Source organism: Protopterus annectens, chromosome 13.part0 (genome assembly GCF_019279795.1).
Source record: "Protopterus annectens isolate FY-2018-M chromosome 13.part0, PAN1.0, whole genome shotgun sequence".
NCBI lineage: Eukaryota > Metazoa > Chordata > Ceratodontiformes > Protopteridae > Protopterus > Protopterus annectens.
The window spans coordinates 780680059-780704286 of NC_056747.1; the positions used below are offsets into that span (position 1 = coordinate 780680059).

Below are 24228 nucleotides of genomic sequence, written 5' to 3' on the forward strand. Positions count from 1 at the left end.
GATATGGAGAAGGTTTGTGTTTCACAGCCCCGCACCTTGCAAGCGGGTCCATTCTAACTTAAAATTAACCTCAGTCAGGGTCATAACCTGCATGCAGCTTCTTTCAGTCTGAGGAAAACCGTGAGTATTTGGTGAATGACACAGCTCTCACCACAGCCAGCTTCTGTCTGAGCAGAAATGAGTTTGTTTTATACTGTGTACGTACTTAGGCAGTGCTTTTCACTAAGATACTGGCGCTACAATGTGTTTGACTCTGATATGAACATTTTCTGGAACTTGTCAGTTCTGCAGTACCTTGGCAGAAGTTTTGCTGATGGAGCTGTATATGAACAATCTAACTGCTCCTGTGAAATTAGTGACATTTACCAGAGATGTAGGTAAAGTCTTGAATTAGTGTGAAGAAAAAGGGAAATTTGTCCTGTAGCATTTTTTTTCATTAATCTGAAGTAAAATGTGTTCTGTGTCTCAGTAACAAGCTGGGATGCATCGTGGAGGGGAAGGTGAGCAGAAGTCTGTACACAGCAGGAGAATATTGTACAGATATACAATATAGGTGTCAGTGCCTTTGTTGGCTAAACTCTGTTTTGACCTTGTAGTTGTTTTTTTTTTTGCAGACCAAGCAGAAATGCCAGACAATCAGTAGGACCATATAAATGTGCTCTAAATCAAGGAACAAGAAGACACAGCATATACCTCAAAACAACAGCAGTAGGAACGGTTACTACAGCACAATGTAAAAGCTGTTGAGTTCGTGAGGTTGCTCAGCGTAGAAATGGATGTCCTTAATAGACAGACCATTCACTGATGTTGCTTTAGAGCAGCAAAGAAAGTCTATGTTTCGAGTGTGTGTATGTGGACCTATGTCTCTCACATTACCCACCAAATTACACCTTTACTACTATGGCCTTTCAGAATATGGCATGTTACAGGACAGAGTGTTACTGTTAGATTAGTGGAATTGATTTCTGTATGTCTTTTTTCCGGTTTTTGATAAAGCTTTTTTTTTTTGCAACCCATTGGACGTTGCCCAATAACTTCTCTACCATCACCCAGTTGGCCCTTTTGTTCTGGTGGAATGGGTGACGTGTTCTTGGGCTAGCTTAGAGACCTTTGGACCATTCAGTCTTGCCAGGCAACCCCCATTGAGTTGGGCATTTAGGTAGTGGGGGGCAAGTCATCTTGCTGGTCCTGGGAGGGTGGCCTACCCTCTCTCTGTGGAAGTATCTCCCTTCCCCTTGAGCAGCTTCTCCGAGCCCACCATCACTACTCTATGAAGGAAAAGGTACCTACACACACTAGTTTCCTCTCAATTGGTAAAGCAAATAAGTTCATAGGTAAGTATTAGGCTGCCTGCCCTTGTGAGACATTTTAATCCTAGAAATTTCTTTTTTAAAGGTGAGGATCAAACCTTGTACTTTGTGACTGTGAGGTAAACACCTTAACCATTATACTGACCCCCAGTACTCTGGTAGGAAGAGCTCTGTTGGCTCAGAACTCAACTATTTGAACACCTAGTGCTCCCACTAGCTGCTACCCACGTAGCAAGCCAGAATTGCCTGCCTCCTTCCAGGTTGACCACTCACTGCTATCCTCCCAACCAGTTCCTATAGGCTCACACATTGCTAGTCAAACTCTGGTCACCTACATTGTAGTCAGGGCTTTATCCATCTGTACCATGGATGTTGCCTAAGGTTTGATAAACAGTAGTTACTCCATGGGGTTATGCTAACCAGTACTGGCCTATTGCAGGTAGTCTCACTGAAGCAGTAGTAGATGTAGTTTCCTTCAGTGTTAAGGATGGCAGACCGCAGGAAACTCTGAGCAAATTTTGGGCTTAGGAGTTAGGAATTACAACACTAGATACAGAAACCAGCTTGCAGGCTGAACGAGAAGAAATACAGACTTCATGGGAGAATAGCACACACAGAAGGCCTTTACAGTGGTGGTTTAAGGAGGCAAATTCAGTGGATTTTAATAGGCAACTTCATAACTTTATGAACTTGAGGAAAACACTGAGTGAATTTATAGGTATTGGACCTGTATGCTTCTCTCCTTTGAGTCCTTTCCTGTATGTCTTGGTTTACTTGTCACTTCTCTCGACATAATTGACAGAGTGTTGTAATCCTTGCCTGAATTCTGTCATACTTGTAAAGTTTTGTAAAGCCTTACACCATATGAAGTATCCCAGAAGAGAGACATTTTTTTAGATGGTGTTTGCACGGCTGTTCTGCTGAGCTTAACAACCCGCAGAGGGAGATGGCACAGCACAACAGATGTGGATTTGTAACTGATGTGGAAGACTGTCTTTTTTGATCAGCATATGTTGTGGGAGGAGTGTTTGCTTACAGGTTTTGTGTGATTAAATAATGTATTTCTTTTCACTACAATAAAGTAGCATTTAGTTATAATAGTTTTTTTTGCTGCAGAGTTGTTTCAGACTTCAGTTGAACTAATCGTACACCTCAGATATTTGCTGGTACCTGGACTGTATTTAAGCTTCTGTGTTGCCCATACCTTACTTGGATAGATGGAAGTTACTCTGTTCACCAGTGAGAGTGGGGAGCTATGAATAGCCTACCTGTCCTTGGAGGAGTGGTTTAAGCCCAGACATTGTAGTTTTATTGGCCATTATGGGCTAAAAACTGCATTTGCGCGGTGTTGCGCATAGCACAGCGGCAGTTAGCTAGGGTTAAACTATCCCCGGCTCCACAGAGTCTGCAATTCAGTTTTTCCCTTAGTACTAGCCAGTTCTTTCAGTTCTAGCACTCAAATCAGCGCCTTCGGACTCGCACTTGCTTACAAAAGTGACAGAAGCACTAATAATCTATAGTACTCAATCCCCAATACTTGTTTGTAGGGAACAGTCAAATTACTCTTCCCTCACCAGCTTAACAAGAAAAAGTTCCTCAACCCATTCAGGCATGTCCAAAGGCCAGTTCCCAGTGTATTCTCCTGTCCACCTGATGAATCTGGGCATCCTGAGGCAATGTCACAACTGCTTCATGTACACAGACAACCCTCTCCTCCTACCACATGACACCAAAATCTGTGAGAGATGCACTTACACAGCCAAACTTGAGGCAAAGCTCTCTCCACCCACGACTGGAATAGACAGTCAAGAGGAGAAGGTAATAACCTGCAGTACTACACGTATACCCCACCAAACCTGCAACTGCAAATCCTACACATAGATACACAAAGGCATACTCGGAGGCTCTAAATAAAAATCTGCAGAAACAGAGACCTCCAAAGCAGACACGCAAGCAACCTCCACCACAAACACACCACAACCAACACATAACCTCCAAAACCAGTGTGCCACACAACCACAGCCCATAAGGCATAACATCATACCTAACACACTTGTAATAGGAGACTCCATAGTCAGGCACACTGATGTCCCACTCACCAGGCTGGACAAAGACAAGGTTACTGTCAGCTGCTTGTCGGGTGCCAGAATCCGCCACATCACGTAGGCACTCAGGTCACTCTATAACAAGTACAAATATGACTCTGTCATTGTCCGTGTTGGTGTGAATGACCTGAGATGTACCTCCCTGGACTACATGAAAAGAGACATAGAAGAGCTCTCTGATCATGTAACCAAGGTGGGTATGACCCTAGCCCTGAGTAGCATCTTACCTTCACCAAGAATGATACCTCAGTACAAGGAAAAAATGATAAACTTCAACAATTGGCTAAGCTTCTGGTGTCATTCAATTGGGATCCAGTATCGACAAGCCACGATGCTTCGCCAGAGATGGCTTGCACCTGTCACCCCTGGGATTCAGGATACTGGCCAAGGCTCTTACCACCCCTATAATGCCTTTTTTAGGCAAGGCTCAAAAGATAAACCCACCACCTTAATAAGTACCAGTGACAAAAAACTGAGGGTAATGCTGCTCAACGCCAGGAGTTTAAACCTCAAAATGCACTCACTCGAGGCTCTTCTCAAAGTGGAGAACTTTGATATTTGTGCAGTAACTGAGACCTGGTTCAAGGCTCAAGAGAGCACCCCAGCGATTTTGGGTTACAACTCATACCATACATTTCGGCCACAAAACCTGGACCGAAACATCAGAGGAGGAGGCGTATCCATATTCATCAAGGATAACCACACCTCCAGACTAGTTGGAAAGTATGATGCCTCAGAGATCATCCAAGTGCAACTGACAATGGGCAAAACTGCAATCCAGATTGTAACTTGCTACAGATCACCATCCCTGCCCCAAGACCCCCTCGTTCCTTGTGGTACTGGAAAACATGAGGGTCCAGCCAAACACCCTAAAACTGGGTGATTTCAATTACCCAAACATCAACTTGGAAAACTACTCCAGCACTAATACCTTTGCTCAATGCTTCCTGGAATATATTGACTCAAATGCCCTGGACCAGCTTGTCAACACCCCCACAAGAGGCAACAATATACTAGACCTGGTCATCACCAGCATGAGGGACAAGTGCGCCATACCCGAGGTAAATTCCTTGTTGATTAGATCAGATCACAAACTCATCACCCTCGATTTCCACATACCACCCCCCCAAAGGAAACCACAGTGAAAAACTTCTCCAAAGTAAACTTTATGCTACTTAAGACGGAGGTGGCAAACTTTGTTACTCCCATGCAGAATGACAATTTGGTTGAATCTGCTGTAGCCTACACAAAAGCACTCTTCAAGCACTTAAATGAGTGCATGAACCATGCTATCCCAAACAAAACCAAGACCCATTCCTCCAAAAAAAAAGAAACCAGTTTGGTGGACCCTGGCCATAAACAAGCTCTATAATAGAAGGAAGAAATTATTACAAAAAAGTAAAAACCCAGGAATGGAGGAGCTCCCTGACAAACCTTAGCAAAAAGCTAAGATCCCTACTAAAATACTCAAAGGCGAACTTTGAAAGAAAAATTGCAATGGACACCAAAGACCACCACAAAGCATTTTTTAGCTATGTCAAGAGCCTAAATGGCAACTCTCATATCTACTCCTGAGTTACAGCACAACGGTTCAAAATTCACGGAACCAACTGATATTGCCAGTGTACTGGCAGATAGGTTCAGTGCAAACTTTACCCCACCCTCACCCCCTAAAGGGCCCATATCTATACCAGAAGATTGCACTGCCCCCATAATCACAGACACCCAGATGAAAATGGCACTTTCTAAAGCAACAAACACAGCATCCATGGGACCAGACAGCATCCAAGGCTGCATGTTACATGAACTCCAAAACAAACTAATCCCTCACCTAAATACCATGTTCAACCACAGCCTCACCTCAGGCTATGTGCCCACTGAATGGCGCATGGCAACGGTTGTCCCGCTTCACAAGGGAGGAGCCACCACCGACCCCGGGAACTATCGCCCCATCAGCCTGAAGAGCCTTGTCTGCAAGGCCATGGAACGCATCATCATGGAACTCATAAACAATATTGGGAACCAACAAGCCCTAGACCCTACCCAGTTTGGTTTCGTAAAGGGCAGGTCATGTCTTCTAAACCTGGTTGACGTTTTTGAGACGGTCACCAAAGAAATCGATGAGGGAAAGGTGGTCCACACGGCATACCTTGACCTTGCAAAAGCGTTTGATACCATTCCCCACTCAGGAATTATAGACAAACTCACTAACCTAAATATAAATCCCTACATTACAAGATGGGTTGCTAACTGGCTCATGGACAGAACCCATACAGTGAAAATAGGAAATGCTAGGTCCGACTCCAAACCTGTGACAAGTGGAGTACCCCAGGGCTCAGTCTTGGGACCTCTCCTGTTCGGTATTTACTTCTCCGAGGTACAAGCAAACACAGAGTGACTATGGCTAACAAAGTTTGCAGATGACTGCAAACTGGGTGCCATAATTGAGACTCCTACTGATGTAGATATCCTTCAAAAGGGTCTCACTGAAACAGATGCATGGTGCCAAAATCATGGCCTCAAGCTAAATGCCAAAAAGTGCATTGTCATCCCCTTCGGGTAAAACCAAGTACCTATGAATTACCACATAGATGGCAGCTCACTTAAAACAGAGAGTGTGATAAGAGACCTAGGGACCCAGGTGGATAGTAACCTCTCCTTTGATAACCACATCACTAAAGTGGTTAGAAAATCCTTCTACATGACCCACCTTATCACAAAGGGGTTTGCATCTAGGAAAAAATTAAGTTATTGTCCCCCTCTACTCATCACTCATTAGACCCGTTATTGAGTACAGTGTCCCATTCGGGATGTACCTTACTAGACACCTGCAACAACTGGAGAGGCCTCAAAAATACCTCACCAAGAGGATAACGGGCCTAAAATGGATGCCCTATGCCACCAGGCTAAAAAACTCCAACTGTACTCTGTTACATACTGGCTACTCAGAAGTGATCCCTGCCTGACATACAAGGCTGTGTCAAACCCCGAATTGTTGAAAATGCTCCACCTAAGGAAAACCCAATCTACCCGAGCTACACGCTTTAGGGACCTTAACCTGACCTCAACAATAAACAGGACTTGTTGGAGGGACAGCTTCGTGTCCCAGAGAGTCCCCCTGCTCTGGAATAAGGTCCCCATATATGTGAGGCAGAGATCCTCATTAGTGCTCTTCAAGAGGAATCTTGATGTGTGGATGGGGAACAGGAAATTCACCCCGGGAATCACTTCTGTGGCCCTGCTCGCCAGAGGCACAGGTAACTGAATCACATAGGAGGCGCAAGCCGAAACATTTTGGCTAGGCTTAATTATGCCTTAGGGCCAATAGCCTAGTACCTACCTATGAACCTATAAAGAAACCACTTCCTCCATACCTGGGTTTTTCTCTCCCCATGCCTCTAGGTCTGGTGGAAATTGCAGTCATATTTTCAGGTTTGTCAAGACCACATTTCATCTAGACTGATATGCAGAGACCCACAAACTGAGCTCCTAGAACTTCAGTTTACAATGGATAAAACAAGATTCCATGTTATAGAAACCTGTCTCCAGATGATCAAATCAGATTCCTGGCAGCCTATAAGCAATAACTTCATACTCCTAAGTGACTTCAACTACCCAGCCAGAGACTGGAGCACTTATACCTCCAGTATTGGCTATGCCTAGAGATTTCTAGATTTGATAATGAGGAATTCCCTGGACCATATAGTGAATCCACTGGGGACCAAAGTGTTCTGGATCTTGTCCGTATTGATACTGCCTTTACCTATTCTACTCCCCTACTCTCTCCTTCTCGAATAAATTCAGGCCATGAACTCTTAACATTTATTTTGATAAACTCCCCCTCCGTATAACCACTTTTTAAGGACTTAATAAGGGTAAACCTTGTGCAGTTATATGATGAAATCTTTAAATTTACCTATACCATCACTGCTGTTAACACCGATACAGTGGCAAACTTCAGAAATGAGTTTTATGCGTAGATCTAGCAATCCAAAATACAAATGGGAAATTCTGCTCAAGTTGCATAGTTGGAAAAATGCATGTCATTAATGTTATTATGCCTGACATAATGTACAGTGTTTCTTGAGTCTTTTTCTCACGGATTTCTTTATTCATTCAGTTTCTTAGTATTTGTCTCCAGTCACCACATGAGTAGCTCCCTTCTCTGCCACAGCCCAATTACTTTCCAGTGGTTCTGTTAAATGCGCTTTAGATTTTAGCAGTATTGGAAAGGTACGGCGGGACCTGGGGGACATGGGTCATGGTTGAATAGTTACATGGAAAATTCCTGCCAAGAGACAACTTTGGTACAGAGTACTTCTGCCTCACTTAACTATACAGAGGAATATATATATATGTATATATATATATATAAATATAAATATATATATATATATATATGTCAGTTTGTGTTTTTCATTACTTGCATGCTTGTCGAATTGCTAGTAGTCAGATTCCAGAAGTCTAGCGAAAGTGAACTAAAGTGTCTTGAACTTTGGTCACCTTCAAGAAATTTATTTTAAGCAGGTAAGAAAATTTCACTCAAGTTAAAATTTAGCATCAGCACACTGTTGCAGCCCCAGATGAATGATAATATACTTGTCAAGCAACTGAATATATGTCATGTCTTCTTTTGTTACCATACTTAGTGTCTGCTTTTATAACTCTGCTGACAAAGCTGTTGCTAACTGCAGGCTGCTGCTAGAACAGAAACATTGCCCTGACCACGTCAAAGACTGGTGTTTGTCACTTTAGAAATCTCATAATGCTGTAGGCATTTTGAACAAAGACACACGAACACTTCATTCTATTGTCCCTTTCTCTCATCTGATTTTCGACTGCTTTACCCTGTTTATTCATTAACTAAGTTTAAAGCAAGGTGAAAAGTATTAATTTTTTTGTTTGAGTATAGAAGTTTCCATGCCATGCAGTCAAACACATATATAAACCTGTTCATGGAAGAAGTTATGCACCAGCTGAATACTGTATATGCACTCTTGAGTTAGTGCTGACTTTTGTTTGGTAAAGGGGTGTGGCTTCATTTGTTTAGTTTTGATAGGAAACATAAAGCCTGTCTCATTGTTTTGTCCATTCCTGAACCTCAAGAGATGGCGGCTGTTTGAAGTAGTTTTCCATTTTGTCACCCATTGCTGTCTGCTGATAAGCAGATCTGACAGAAACATCACTTAGACATTTTTCCCAGGAGGTTGCAGTGTGGCTGAATTAGCCATTGCTATATTAAATATAGTAACGCTATTTTTAAAGATACTGTAGCAAGCATGGTGTTACCTATGACTGAGCTTGGGAAAGGTCATGCGAAGCTTTAGTATTCCTTTCACCAGTCGAGCTTTAGGAGCTGTGTTTACAGGTATTAGTTCACTGTGAAACTTGTGTATATGTGCATATATATATGTGTGTGTGTGTGTCTGTGTCTGTATGCAACATGTAATTTGAGGGTGATGTGTAATGACTGAAATGTCTTTTTTTCGTAGGTTTAAGGAATTAGTGAGTTTCTAAATGACAAATCATCCCTCCTTCAGTACAAAATGTTTAATGTGTTGTACAAGCCAGACCCTACACACCTACCTATTTTTAAAGTAATGTCATTGCTTTAGTGATGCATGAGAGTTATACTTGGATTTGTTCTTTTTGTACCTTAGTTATGTTCTTATTTACTGTTTTTCTCTTCATTTTGTGCTTCCTGTCTACTGACTGTCAACCCCCCCCCCCCCTTGATCAGACATGCTGATTCACTGCCTTTAACTAGGAATTACATCCAATGTCAGTTTGTCTGGGATGGGGGTGAGAATCATTCAGGCATCCATGAGGGTGCTTTGTGCCTGCACTGGCATTGTGACACTGAGGGCATATGTTACGATGTAATCCCTCCCTTTGGGGAGATGAGTGGTCAATATTACTACAGAGGCTCTCAGAGCCTTCCTCATGTGAGTACATGCTTCTGCACACCCATTTGATGTCTACTGCCACTCAGTGGCTTGGTGAGTCTTAACACCTCCCCCCAGGCTACTTATTTGTATCCTAGCCTTTCCTGAAGGGGACTTTTGCAGTTGCAGACAACTCCCCCAGGATGGGCATGCTTAACCTATCCTGCCAGTGCCATTAAACATCCAAGCAGCTAATCAAACTTGGGTCGTCTGGTCTGTTTGGGGTTTGTCCATCTATGCCACTGACACTGACCTTTATGTAGTTTAGTATTAGATTAGAGGCAATAGTTGTTTTCCAGTTAGTTCATTGCAGTCAGTGTTTTATTTTATAATTTATTCTTTTATTTATTTTTTAAACACATTTAACTAGTGTCTTTTTGTGGGATTGATTTAAGGGGCAGTGTTATTTTGGGGTGTTATATATGTGGGTGTATTTTTTTAAACCCAGTGTGTGAAACATCTCTCATCTAAATACTAGTATTATTTCTCATCTGCTAAGATGACGAAGTGCTGCTAGTTGTTAATAAGCTAACTTGTTTTTGTCTAATGATTTTCTGGTTCTCACAGCCACGGATTTGAGCAGATTTTAAAATTGTGGCGTTCTTTCTTATATCTATTGCTAGCAGTCCTAGACCTAGCTGTATAAAGTTCCAGGCAGAAAACAAGAGCCTAGACTCCTTTTGTAGACTGCAGTCATGCTGTGAATCAACTGCAGCAGTCCTGCTATTCCCACCCTTCAACATCAAGTTCACCAATGTTTCACTACCACCTCTAACATTGTGAGAAGTGCAGTAAAGTTATTGTTAGAGCGTTTTCTAGACAACATACTGGACACCTGTCTTGTATTCATTGAGGGTACAACAATCTACTTTCCTGAGTCTCAATTATTTACTTATTATTTGCTTGTTTCTAAACTGTTTGGGCGTACAGATCCATAAATCCCCTTCAGAGATAACCCAAGCCATTAACAAGAAATAAAAACATAAGGATAATTTATCCTCATAAAAATACTTTTTTTTTTTTACACAAAGTTGTCTAGTCTGAAATTGCAAGAACATTTGCTAAAGGTAAGCTTACAGTATTTCATGGTCAGTGAATGACTCAATTTGATTATACATGTGAGAAGAGCAATGTCTGTTATTTACTCTAACTGAGCACTGGTATACAAATGAGATTGAGGGGGGGTGGATCACTGCTGTAATATAATTTGTTATTCATTGGTGTTGGCCCCGCCTTCTGGTCTAATTTGCTGAGCAGGACTAGACTTTTACCCAGCCCAAGATGTTACTTGATGCCCTGGTAAAAGGGAGGCCAGCCCACACTTTTTTTTTGCAAGAAGTGATTGGCTGCCCAGTGCATGTATTCATCAATCCCTTCCAGGTCACTTCCAGACTCCAGAGAGAGGAGTAGCCAATTGGGAATGTTTTTTTTTTCTCACTGTACCTATTGATATTAGACTGTGATGTATGTTAAGAGTTTTCAATTTGGATTGTGTGGACTGCTGTTTTCTGAGGTCCACAATTTCCCTAAATAAAACTAATTAACGTGCATCTGTGAAAGAAAAATTTGGCAGATGACTACTATTTGCAGTACCTTTTGGGAAGAGCCACAAGGTATCTTATTGGGAGTACTCTTCTAGATTTAATAAAAATACACTCCACTGGAGAGCCTGAAAATTGAAGGTCTTCCTTGAACACAAAAAGTTAGTAATGTTGGCACAAATGATGTTCTTCTCATGTATGTCAAGGAAAGATTTCTCCAAAGAGGAAAAATGGTAAGAAAGACAGAGAAGCCAGTTATGAATTAAGGATCACTTAGGGAGAATCTTAAGATATTATGAATTGAGGATCATTTAGGCAGAAGTAAAAGGTCATAGTGACCCTGCCAGTCTTGCCAAGGCTTAAGGATTCTGAATCCAGTTAAACACTGGCTTGACCACCTCTGATTCTGCAACCTGTACATACTGTATTTCTGCCTGTCTTTACTTCTTTGGAGACAGTTGGATTTTTTCTCACAGATATCTAGTCTTCCAATGAGACATGAAGGACATCCATGTCCTGTTGCAGTTTCCAGGTACCCATGAATAATGTCCAGTCTCTGCACATTTTTGCTGTACCATCAGATGGGTTCTCTCCACAATATTTTAACCTTTCTTGCGAATGAGGCTATAAACAGCCTATCCACTAGCAAGTTTTCTTGTCTATGTTCTCACTTGAAGATCCATGCTCTACTTATTCTAGAAGACCAATAATACCCAAGAACTGGATCCCGACTTGCTCCTGGCCTCTACCACCTTTGATTATCAGAGATTTGCTAAGGATTTTCTGGCTTTTTGACTTTGGATTAGCCTCCCAAGTGTCTCACCCTGCAGTGTAAGGGAAAGCTCCTTAAGTAAAGAGAGAGAGAGAGAAACTTCCATCCTGACAATGTGTTAATATACATTTTTTGAAGGGTTTAAATTCTGAAATTCAAATGTATGTCATCATTTGGTGACTTCAGTTCTCAGACCATCCCTATGATTTTCCAGAAAACCACAAATTGTATGAGGAACAGACCAAAAATATGAGGCAAGAATCTGGACATTCTGTGAAAATCTGGATAGTTCAGAGGTATGCTAGGGATTTCCTGCACTGACTGCATCAGATGGTTCATAAACTGAAGCAGCAGGTGGCAGAACCAGTGTTGCCTGGGCCAGGATGTGGCAATTAAATTATTTTTAGCAGGCATCTCCTCTTTTAATTTTTGTAGCAACTTACTAAGTTTATAAGAGCAATATTTAAAATCTGTCCCTATTTTTGGACCTTTGTCCCCCCATTTTGTCAGGATTTGTCCAGATTCCTTGCATTAAGAGATTGAGAAATATGGTCCCTAGTACACCCAAACTGTGCACACTCAGACTAATTGCCTGGCAAATATGATTTTGTTATTCTTTGGTCCCCTTTTTGTCTGAGAAAATGCTAAAAAGAAATCATGAGAGAAGCTAGAAGGCCAAATACCAGGAAGTCGTACCTAAATAAATGGAAGAGATTATTCCTTTAATGTCAGGAATCTGCATCCAGAGCAGGTAAATTAATCCGTGATTCTTTAGTATTTGTCTGAGTATTTTTTTTTTCTTTTGTGTTTAGCTTATACCTCTTTGAAGGTATATCTCTTGGCTATTTCTGCTTGCTTGGCTGCCTGTAGATCCCCTACTGGCATCCAGGCCCTCATTCCAACAATTCCTGAAGGGCATCCAACAGCATAAATGTGATAAAGTCAACTGAAAACATTGAATTTAACCAGGGAGAGCGGTATGTATCCCTGCAGTCCCACATCCTAATACTTTACATTTACTTGCTGTGAATTTGCTCAGTCTTGAGGGAACTTTATCCTCAAAGTTTCACAATTTCAGAATTAGTGTAGCTGTAATGTGTGACTAAATGTACGTCTTGATTTTAGCTGACATGAATAAACTCTACTTTTTATTGTTTCATGCACAAAAGTAGGACATGAAGAAAGTGGGGAACCCAAGAAAGAGTACAACGGTTTCTGAAGGAGCTGCATGGCATGAGAAGATAAATGGGAAATATTAAATAGTGAGTAAGTGAGATTACATCAAGTAGTTGCAAGTGAGATGGGTAACATAGGCTCATAGTTTTATGGGACAATATTGGGTTAACTGCTCTGAGGGGCCATTTTAAGCCTAGACAGTAATCTTAAATCAGAAGCAAACCCTGTATCTTATGCTTATGAGGCAAAGACCGTAACTATTGGAGCCAAATCCTTCCCCCTAAACAAGAGGTATGAGGGAAAAAAGAAACCAGTTAGCAGTAAGATAATTTCGTTTGCTTGCTCAAGAAGAAAAACACTGAAAAAGGAGTGCAGTTAGACTTGCCACACACATTAACATTTTAGCTTTTTCTTCAGATTTTTAATGAATATAAATTAAATGATCGAACCTTTTATGGTATTTCTGATAATTTCAAGCAAGTGGTTATACTCCCTCACAAACAGTAATGTTGCATTACTGTCTTGACATAGAGAAGTGAGATGGCATTGTCATTCTTTCACAAGATCGGCTAGGCAGAATTACTACTGATTCTGAGAGTAGTAAAATTGTATTACTGACACATGTACTAAAAAGTAAGGTGGCATTATTAAGGCCAAGAGAGCATTCAGCAAATGACATAGACTGAATTAATTTATGCATGTCGAATTCCATTTCTGACATTCTCGGTGCTTACCTTCCGGGAGGATGCATGGTTTATACTGGTTGTTTTACTGATTTATTTATTTATTTATTTATTTTTTGTCATTCCTAAATTTGCAGTGATCTATAGTTCCCTGCTGTTTTAAACATGTCATTGCACCACACTGTATATGCACGCACCCAAATTCTGAATAATTGGTGGCTAAAGATGGGTGTAGTTCCTTCATGTTACAAGTCCAAAGGAATGTACCACTAACCTTGTATTCCAGAAATATTGGTATTTTATTCTTCCAGCGTTTTGTAAATTAGACCTGAAACATCCATGTAAGTCGCACACAATGCCATGGTGATGTAATGTAAACAAAACACCCCATATCACTTGTGTAGATTAGCAGTCGTAGACTGGCACATACACTACCAGCTTGGTCTTCACGTTCAGGCTCATTCCTTTGAACTCTGTGATCTCTGCACACATAACTGTTTATGCTGTTTATGTAATTTTTTTTTTTTGTAAAATTTACACAACATGCATTATGCTGTGATTTCTTAACATGTTCTGTTCTGCATCGTGTCTGGAACAAATGCCAGTTAGATGACATTACTTTGAGAACATCTAGGACAGGTTAGTTGGAGTGTACAACAGGGCCTGATGCAACCTGTGCATAATGATAGCACAAATGGACCATCAGTAGTAGCTGTATGTGTTTGAGGTTTCACAGGTTAACCTAGTGATTACAAGGAAGGCAGTTACAGTTTAAATCAATTGTAAGGTGAAAACAAAAGGGAACACTTATCAGTGCATTTCATTCAGATCAGCTGGCTCGTCAGAAGTGATTAGAAGACTGCTATACCCTAAACTTAGTTTTTTGTCTTTTCCAAGAGTTTATTCTGCTCCATACGTAATGATTATTGCAATGCCTCAGATAAGTAAAGCATTAGCTGTTTCTCGCCTTATTGGACATGCTGGTGCTGCTCAGTTTCCTCAGTGCACACCATTTTGGATGTGTATGAAAATTCAAATTGCTTTCTTTAGGAATTTTTCTCTGTGGTCTTGTATCATATTGTATTTAAGATGTTTTTCCCAAGAAAGGCCTGTCTGTATAGCAAAGTATTTGTAGCCCTGTAGTATTTTCACTCCCAGTCAAAGCCATAAACTTTCGGGGTCACTGGAGTTGAGCAGCTTGCAGTGAAGAGACAAAACCAGCTCTTTTGCTGTTGAACAGTTGAGACTGGAATGGTCTGAGTGTGATGATGATGATATGTTTATTTACAGCATGGTTCACTATTGCTCCATATCTATGTACACAATCTCTGTTCTTGGATGCCGTATCTTGATGATGCAGATAGGTGTGTGCCTTTCTTTTTGGTGTTTACATTCTCTGTAGTAATCCCTTTCCTTAATGGTACCTGGGACTACAGTTAAATGTCATTGACAGTCTAACATGCACTGACTTTTTACACAGATTTAGCAACCTCTTGAATGCATCCACAACAGCATCCAAGCAGATAAACAACAACAATTTAGAAAACAGGCACTTTAAAGTCAAACTGGGAAGCTCTGTCTTTGACTCTGCCAAACTTACCAAAGGTGTCCCCAAAGGATCCATTCTTTCTACCTTTTCTTCTCAGTCTTCATCAACAAGTTACTCCTTGACCATCTAAATTTTCCAAATTTCTTTTACACAGCTGTCTATTGGTCAAGTCCATCACCATCAACAATCCATTCTCAATTCCAGTCTGACCTCTGCCTTATCCATAAATGGTTAATACAACATAATCTTTTCTCAAGCCCTTCTAAAAACAAATGTGTGCTCTTTTGAACCCCTCACATATTCTCCAGTGGCCCAAATTTCCTCACACTATCTGTCTTAAGTAAATCTGTCACTGAAACCACAACCACCTTCATGTACCTTGGCACCTGGCTGGAGTAATCTTTGAACTTCCACCACCAGGTATTAAAAAAAAAAAGAAGAAAGCAAATCTGAACACCTTATTGTTCTAGAATTACTTTATTCCTCTTAACTCTTGCCAGGACAGCAACTGGCAAAGTGATCCTTCTAGCTAAAATGTAGTAGGGCCTTCCAGTTTTTACCATGGCCTCCAGACACAACATAACTTCCCTTCGAACCAGCTCATTTTTCTGGTTCATCACCAGGTCTTCTTTTAAAGAACTCCACTGCATTAAAAAAGTCATATGGCTCCTTGTTAAATATCTGGACACCATTTCTGAGGAGTTTTGCTTCCTCTTCCCTTGTCTGTGTGGGTTTTCTCCTGGAACTGCAGTTTCTGCATGCTTTCCCACACATTTTAGTTGATTCACTATACTAAATTGTTGATCTGTATTTTGTGTTTACGCTGTAGCCCATGTCATGGCTGAAAAGGGGTCTGAGAAGGGCCAGTTTAAAGGTCTAGTTAAACAATTTGCTGACCCTTTTCAGTCATGACCCAGGTATGAGAACAGTAATACATGCAAACATAACAACAATAAAGCACCAAGTAATAGAACAATGTAAGTTTAGAAGAGAGATTGTGGTTGTACAAATGAGTTATATCTTGTGAGTTATAAAACCACACAATCAGAGCATACCTTGATGAACGTACAAGTACATTTGATATTTTAGGAAGCACTTGCATATAGTATGGTTTGTGCTGTGTCAGGTATCTGGATACGAAGGGGGTAATTGTTGCTGAGGTACTCAGCGCATGGTTGTAGTTGTAATAGGTGGGTGAAGAACTTGTCAACATCATGAAAACAGGTGCATTCAGCCTTCTTATGTAGGTACTCATTTAGGGCTGATGTTCATCATGTTTCACTGTTGCAGTCATTACACCTGGGTTATCCTACTGGCAGGCTACCCGCAGTCGGCCTGAATTCCAAAGTCCTGGTCCGGCGTCGGTTGCTGTCGCCTCTTCCCTGATGTCAGTGCTCCAGGGGTATAAAAGATGCAGCCGACGCCATTTTCTCCAGTCTTTCTTGCCGTGCGGTGCCTGAAGCAAAAGCAGTTCGCAAGTGCCGGTCGGCCGACTTCTGAGATTTTCAAAACCGAATTTCAGATCCGAAGTCTTCATTAAAGCTAAGTACCCCTTTGGGGAAACTTTTTTTTCTTGCTCCAGACTGATGTCAGAAAAAGTTAACAATTGTATTTCTTGTGGGAAGCAAATACCTCCTAAAGATTTTCATTCTTACTGTATTCCTTGCCTAGGCCCTGACCACGACTTTGCTAGCTGTCGGTTTTGTGCTAGATTTAACCAACGCACCATTAAGCATCGGTTCGATTTTGCCTTTCATTACTTTGGCCAAAGATTTAATTATATAATGTCGTCGGAACAGCCGACGACCGGAGTTTACAAAAAGTGCAAGGAAAAGGACAGGCATCCGAGGTCCAAAACCGACGACGAGGCCTCCGCTAGGCCAGTCGCCGGTTCTCAGTGAGGCACTTTCGCAACCCCTGATGCCCGCTACCTCAGAGCCACAGGCCGCTTCCGACTCCCACGTGGAGCCGACTAGGCCTCTGGATACTCAAGGTATTGGACATTCGGAAACTATTCCCTCAGATGGGTCCGGAGCCGCTGAGCAGGCATCGGCTTCTGAGGGTGTTTTCAGACTTACACAGTTAAATGTTAAGCCAACCTCAGCTTCAAAGGCAAAGACTAAAGCAGCTCTAAAGACAAAGAAACAAGTACAATTCTCCTGCACAGGCTTCCATGCCTAAAAAACAGATGCTTAAAATGGCCGAATACCTAATTACTTTGATCAGGGGTTCCCATCCCCCTCCAGATAAGAGGCCTAGGCAAGAGACAGAATATGAATCTTCAGATCAGGTTTCCATTTCCTCTGATTCCTCTTCTGAACAGGGATACTCCATTCCTCCCTATGAGGATTCTGATGCTGAAGAGTCTATTCCTTCAGCCTTTCCTCCTGAGGATTACTCTTTTGGGGAAACCCTTCACACCATGAGGGAGCACTTTCACTGGGAGAGCCAAGAATACTCAGAATCTAAGAAAAGGCTCAGAGACTTTCTTTTACTACCTCAGCACAGACCTCTTGCTATTCCACCTGTTCTAGACATAGTAGATGTATTTTCAGAGTCCAGCCTGCTCCTGACTCTTTACCCCCTGCACCGGTTAAGCCAGACATACTACAGGGTTCCAGATTCCCACAAATTTCTAAATAAAACCCTGCTGCTGACCCTGAAACTATATCTCAGGGTCCCAAAGAGGTCAAGGCTTCCACTGCAAAAAACCCTGTCCCCTCTGGTAGAGATTCTAGGGCACTTGACAGATGGGGGAAAAAAGTTCTGCTACCTTGGCTGTAAGGGCTTTAAATTGTCAGTTTCATATGCTTAATATCAGCAATATTTAATGTCACTGCTAAAACAGAAAATGCTGACAAATTCTGAATGTGCAGACAAGAAGGAAATGCAGGATTTATTGCATGCAGCTGAACAAGTGGGAAAACATACTTTGCAATGTGGTTTTCATTCACTAGAGGCCTCTTGCAGGGCCGCTGTTACGGGTACTGTCATTAGAAGGCATGCTTGGTTAAAGGAACAAAATCTGCCAGATCATGTTAAAGCAAAATTATTGGATGCTCCTTTACAGCATGATACTTTGTTTGGTGTTAAGGCAGAAGAGGTGTTAAAGAAAATGGAGGATAAAGCGAAATCTATGCAGACAGTTAAGGATTTCTTACAGGTACAACCACCCAGATTTAGCAGAAACTGGCCTTCAAAGAATTAGTCCTTTCCAGTGTCAGACAGGCCACAAAGAGGCAGATACAGATACCCTAGAGGCAGATCCCAGCCCCAAGGCTCATACAGGCCTAAACAATGGGGTGCTTCTACCTCCAAAAGCGGAGAAGACAAATCACAGCCATATAGAAAACAGTCCCAATGACTTTCCTCTGCCAATACCAAGCACTTATCTTTTGGCAGCTCCCTTAGGGGGAAAACTAGCACTTTTTTCACAAAATTGGCATATAATCACCCAGGACAAATGGGTCTTGAATATAGTGTCCCAGGGCTACAGGTTCCACTTTCACACCCTGCCAAAGGCAAAAGGTATGCCAGACCTGCCACAAAATCAATGGGCAGAGGCACAAAAACAAGTTGCATCCCTCATGGACATGAGGGCCATTCAGCGAGTACCACAGCAAGAGCAGGGACAAGGATTTTACTCAAGACTATTCCTGGTACCCAGAAAGGACAAAGCCTGGAGACCAGTACTGGACCTGTCTATTCTAAACACTTTTCTGGACGTTCCAAAATTCAAAATGTTGACTCTGCAGAAGATTCTGCCCATGCTGGGCAAGAAGGCTTGGCTTGTATCTTTGGACCTAAAAGAGGCATACCTGAATGTCCCAATCAGACAAAATTGCAGACGATACCTCAGATTCATAGCTGGATCAATGCACTACCAATTCTCTGCACTGCCCTTTGGCTTATCTACTGAGCCCAGGGTCTTTACAAAATGCCTGGCACCAGTAATTGCTTTCTGCAGACAAAGAGGAGTTCAAATATGCCCTTACTTGGATGACTGCCTTATTCAAGCAGAGAACAAAGACATTCTACTGAAGCATCTGGCGTTTGTAAAAAGATTACTAATTTGCCTAGGGTACACGGTAAACGAAAAGAAATCAAAACTAGTACCCTCTCAAGAGATAATATTCCTGGGTGCAAGCTTAAATACAACTGCCCAGATGGCTTATCTCACGCCAGACAAACAAAGGCAACTGACTTCTTACTTCGAAATGTTGGCAACAAAGACCCAGTTATCTGCAAGAAAAATTCTGCAGGCTTTGGACTTCATTGCTTCCTGCATTCTACTAATTCCATATGCGAGACTGGATATGAGGAAACTACAATGGTATCTAAAAAGTGTTTGGACTCAACATTGCCACAGCCTGGAAACATTAATTACCCTCATTCCCTGCCTGCAACAGGAGTTTCGATGGTGGGCACAGGCCTGTCACCACAACAAGGGACAGCCATCCACTCTACCCCCGGCCAGGCACACACTAACAACAGATGCATCAGATTATGCCTGGGGGCCCACATGGCAGGAAAATGAAATGCATCTTCATATCAATCAAAAAGAGATGCTAGCTGTTCAGAATGCCCTGACAGCCTTCAAGGATCTACTTCATCCAGGACAACTGCTGGTAAAGACGGACAATACTACAGTCATGTGGTACATAAACAAGCAGGGAGGCAAACATTCCTACCCCCTCTGCAGACAAGCCATGACTTTGTGGAGCACAGCATTGATTTATCAGGTACACCTGCAAGCACAATTCCTGCCAGGAAAGACAAATACTCCGGCAGATGAAATAAGCAGAAATCTCAAGGATCCTCATGAGTGGAAACTACATCCACAAATCTTCAGCATGATAACAAGGACATGGGGATGCCCAGACATAGATCTATTTGCCTCCCCGCACAACTGCCAACTACAGAGATTCTGCACAAAGACTTATCACAAACAAGCATGGAAAGTGGATGCCCTATCATTCAGCTGGAAAACCCTTACAGTGTATGCCTTTCCTCCACTGCCTCTCCTCCCCAAGGTACTCCTAAAGGTCAGACAAGAGAAGCCAAAAATTATATTGATTGTCCCAGACTGGCCACGCCAGCACTGGTACCCAATCCTAAAGAACTTGTCTCAAGGCCCAGCCTGGACATTACCCCAAATTCCTCATTTCCTGACCCAACAAGACAATCAGATCCTGCACAGCCATCTCAGAACCCTAAATCTGGCTTCATGGCTAATAATTTAACCATTCAGAACACACCTCTCTCTAAAGCAGTTATGGATGTTATTTTGGAGGCTAGGAGGTCCAGCACCAGAAAATCTTATACAGAAAAATGGAAGAGATTCTGTGCTTGGAACCAGGCACAAGGAATGGACGTGCTTGTACCAAATATTCCTCAGATTTTACAATACCTAACTGAGATGCTGGACAAAGGCCTATCCTTCTCATCAATTAAGATCCATGCCTCTGCCATTTCAGCTCATTACAATACGGATCCACCTATTTTTTCACATCCACTGCTAAGGCAGTACCTCAGAGGGGCCAAAAACATAAGACCTCCAAGGAGAGCTCCAACACCTGCATGGGACCTCAATTTTGTCTTGGAAAAGCTCACACTGCCTCCTTTTGAGCCAGCCAATACAGCTGAGATAAAATACTTATCATGGAAAACAGCTCTGTTCCTAGCAATAACCTCAGCAAGCACCTCAGCAAGCAGAGTCTCAGAGTTACAGGCACTAATGGCTGTGGAACCTTTTATTATTTTCCATCCGGACAGGGTTTCTCTAAGTACAAACCCAACATTTATGCCTAAGGTAGTGTCCAGTGTGGCTCTTAACCAAACCATTCATTTGCCTACCTTTTATCCAAACCACAGAGTAAGGGGGAGAGACTTCTACATTATTTGGACATACACAGACAGCTACGCTTCTACTTGGACAAAACTAAAGCCTTCAGAAAGACTGAGCAACACTTAGTGGCATATGCTGCAGGATCACAAGGAAAAGCTATTTCAAAGCAGACTATTTCAAAATGGATAGGCCACTGCATTCGTTTCTGCTATTCACAACATGGCAAATCAGTGCCTAAGGGCATTAGGCCACACTCAACCAGAGCAGCAGCCACTTCAGCAGCCTTCCTCAGAGGAGTACCAACCAAGGACATTTTGGAGGCTGCAACCTGGACTTCAGTGCACACTTTTACAAAGCACTTCCACTTACCTCTTTACTCTAAATCCAGAGCAGGCTTCGACACTGCAGTTCTGCAGGGCCTCATAGCCACTCCTAATTCTATCTAGGCCCAGCCACCCAACCTCAGCTTTGGGATTCAACCCAAGTGTAATGACTGCAACAGTGAAACACGATGAACATAGTACAGTTGTGTACCTACCATGAATGTAGATGTTCAAGTGTATTCACTGTTGCAGTCCAGGTTACCCTCCCTCCATCCCCCTTTCTTTGCTGGGACTTATCTTTACTTCTCTATTCTATACAACCTATGTGGTGTATTTGCTTGTAGGTGATGGTAATGTTTATGTTAGTGCATGCTTTTTTATGAGCAGAATTTTTAGCCTACCCTTTTGGGGGCACCTGACATCTGGGCCAAGAAAAACTGAATAAAATGGCGTCGGCTGCATCTTTTATACCCCTGGCGCACTGACGTCAGGGAAGAGGCAACAGCAACCGATGCCGGACCAGGACTTTGGAATTCAGGCCGACTGTGGGTAGCCTGCCAGCAGGATAACCCAAGTGTAATGACTGCAACAGTGAATACACTCGGAACATCTACATTTATGGTAGGTACACAACAGTACTTTCTGACTACTTCCATTGTTGGGATGCTTTTGACATCATTGGGTAGCTGATTTCACATGACAGGGCCCATTCTGGAGGAGGCTTTTTCCCCTTATAGTTGTTTTATATCTGGGACATGTTATGGTAGGGAAAGTCAGACTGGCTATTTCTTAGTGTGTAGGCATGTTCCCTGGAGAGCAGGATTCTTTTCAGTGGGTAGCAGTAGTAGCTGATGTGAAGAATTTTAAATAATGATGTACCATGGTGCATGGTGGCTCTTTGGGTAATGGGGAGCCAGTTGAAGTTTTTTAGAAGTCTGTAGTGATGCATGCTTGTAATTTTGTGTGTATGTTTTGGGGTATGTGTAAGTATTTGTAACCATTTAAAATGTCAGGACCCACTAGAGCAAGTCCTGAAATACAGAGACTGAATGGCGGAAAGAACGAACTGACATATACCAAGTTTGAGATGCCATTTCTCAGAGTATTCTCTTTTTTGTAAGGTATGGCGATCTCAGAACTAGTGTATATGTATGTATATATATATATATATATATATATATATATATATATATAAGTTCGGGTGGTGTGAGGGTGCATGGGTGGCTTGCCCCCTCTGCAAAACAAATTTTAAGGAGAGGAGTGATTTTCGAGATTTGCTCTTCTCCTGTGTTTTAGGTCTTTTTTTTTTTCAGCTTGTCAGCACTCGGCATTTCAAGTGTCGTCATTTCAATAGGGCGCCATAAGGACCGCAAGGTAGCCCATCTTCAAATTTGAGGAGTAAGACATTTTTGGTGGCAGCTGAACATGTACTTAGTGAGAGTTGGTGAGAGATGTAATAGCAAAGTTTGACATGAGTAAGAACTTTAACTATGATATTGTCAGTATGTGGTGTTAGATGTGCAAGGGATCTAATGTGAGACCAACACACCTTTGCTGAGTAGTATTAGGAATATTATTTCCTTTAATGTCTTTGACAAGTACAGGAGAGCAAGTAGCAAGTTTCTGATGTGTGTCAAACATCATGGCATTAGTTTTCTTAGCATTTAGAAAAAATTTATTATTGTTTAGCCAATTGGATAAAACTGAGAAACTATTTTGAAGAAGAGTTTGTGTGATGTAATAAGACTTGAACGGACTCCGTCATAAGAATGTCATCTGAGTACATTATCGGATTAATGGTAGGGAGATTTAAGATAATGTCATTGATGAAGATGAAAAATAGATTTGGTACACCAGTGCATAATAGTCCTGGGCCCAAAAAGGAGTTGCTGTAACCAATTTGAAAAGTACTCTTGTTATCTGTAAAATTTCTTGTTTCTTTAGCAATATGTCATGGTTAATGGTTTCAAATGCTCTAGTCATATAGATAAGTATTCCAGCCAGTGTAAGTATTTATTCATCTTAGAATGGATTGCATCTCTCACTGTTATTAAGATAGCCATGGTACTGAAGGAGTTCCTGGAGCCATGTTGTCATGTAACAGTTTACAGGTGTTAACATGTGAAAGTAGTTTGTGTTATAGTTTTTCAAGTATTTTTGCTATTGGGCATAAATTAGAAGTAGGTCCTTAGGTTTAGAAGGACTAGGTACTTTTGGTATATAGAATGATGCTGAAAATAATAATAAAATAGCTGAATGGCAAGAAAACATTAAAGATATATTGTCAAGCAATGGGGAGACTGTGTGTGTTATAGGAAAGAGAAGAACAATATCCAAAAGCTGAAAAACATCGGCATTGTCTACTCAGTGCTAGTTATTTTAGGTTAGAGCGAATAAATAACTTCTTAAAATGTGTCAGGATGTCAGTACTGTGCAGAATGTCGGGATAAGATGAAAAACATGCACATTTTCAGTTTCTGACCATGGTGGTCCCTTAATTTCTTTATTTCGTTTTCTGGCTTTACCTTCAGAATCACTTTCTTCAGAAATTCAGAGGTAAAATTTGAAATCCTGAAGGAGCAAACATACATTATTCAACAGCCAAGGAATAAACAAACATTTCATGAATCCGTATATTTTTCTGCTTGGATATCAAGCTCATTACAGTACATTGTAAGTGCCTTTTTATCTTTAGATAAATACAATTTTACAATTGTTAACAGAAATGTAATGAAACCGGTCAGGATGAAAATGTGACAGAGATTTTTATGGTGATATTTTGTTTTTTTTCCTAGCAGTGGAAACGCAGAGTACCAGTTCTGAAGAAATCGTCCCAAGCCCACCTTCCCCACCACCGTTGCCTCGAGTCTACAAGCCATGTTTTGTGTGCCAGGATAAATCATCAGGGTATCATTATGGTGTCAGTGCCTGTGAAGGATGCAAGGTAGGCCTAAACTTTTTTCTACTATTAAATGC

The 24228-nt window shown here is 41.6% G+C and overlaps 1 protein-coding gene across 4 annotated transcripts in view; it reads left to right on the forward strand.

The window, feature by feature from the left end:
* Nucleotides 1-24228, forward strand: part of LOC122787658 (retinoic acid receptor alpha) — an 882458-nt gene that overhangs the window by 348256 nt on the left and 509974 nt on the right. Inside the window, exons 1-2 of one of the 4 annotated variants that reach the window (XM_044054489.1) lie at nucleotides 8711-8783; nucleotides 24048-24196. In XM_044054489.1, the coding sequence (XP_043910424.1) occupies nucleotides 8729-8783; nucleotides 24048-24196 (204 nt within the window). In that variant the 5' untranslated portion in view covers nucleotides 8711-8728. Of the gene's footprint in view, nucleotides 1-8710; nucleotides 8784-23818; nucleotides 23926-24047; nucleotides 24197-24228 lie in introns of those variants that run through there. The other 3 variants (XM_044054490.1, XM_044054488.1, XM_044054487.1) reach the window with 3 other exon arrangements.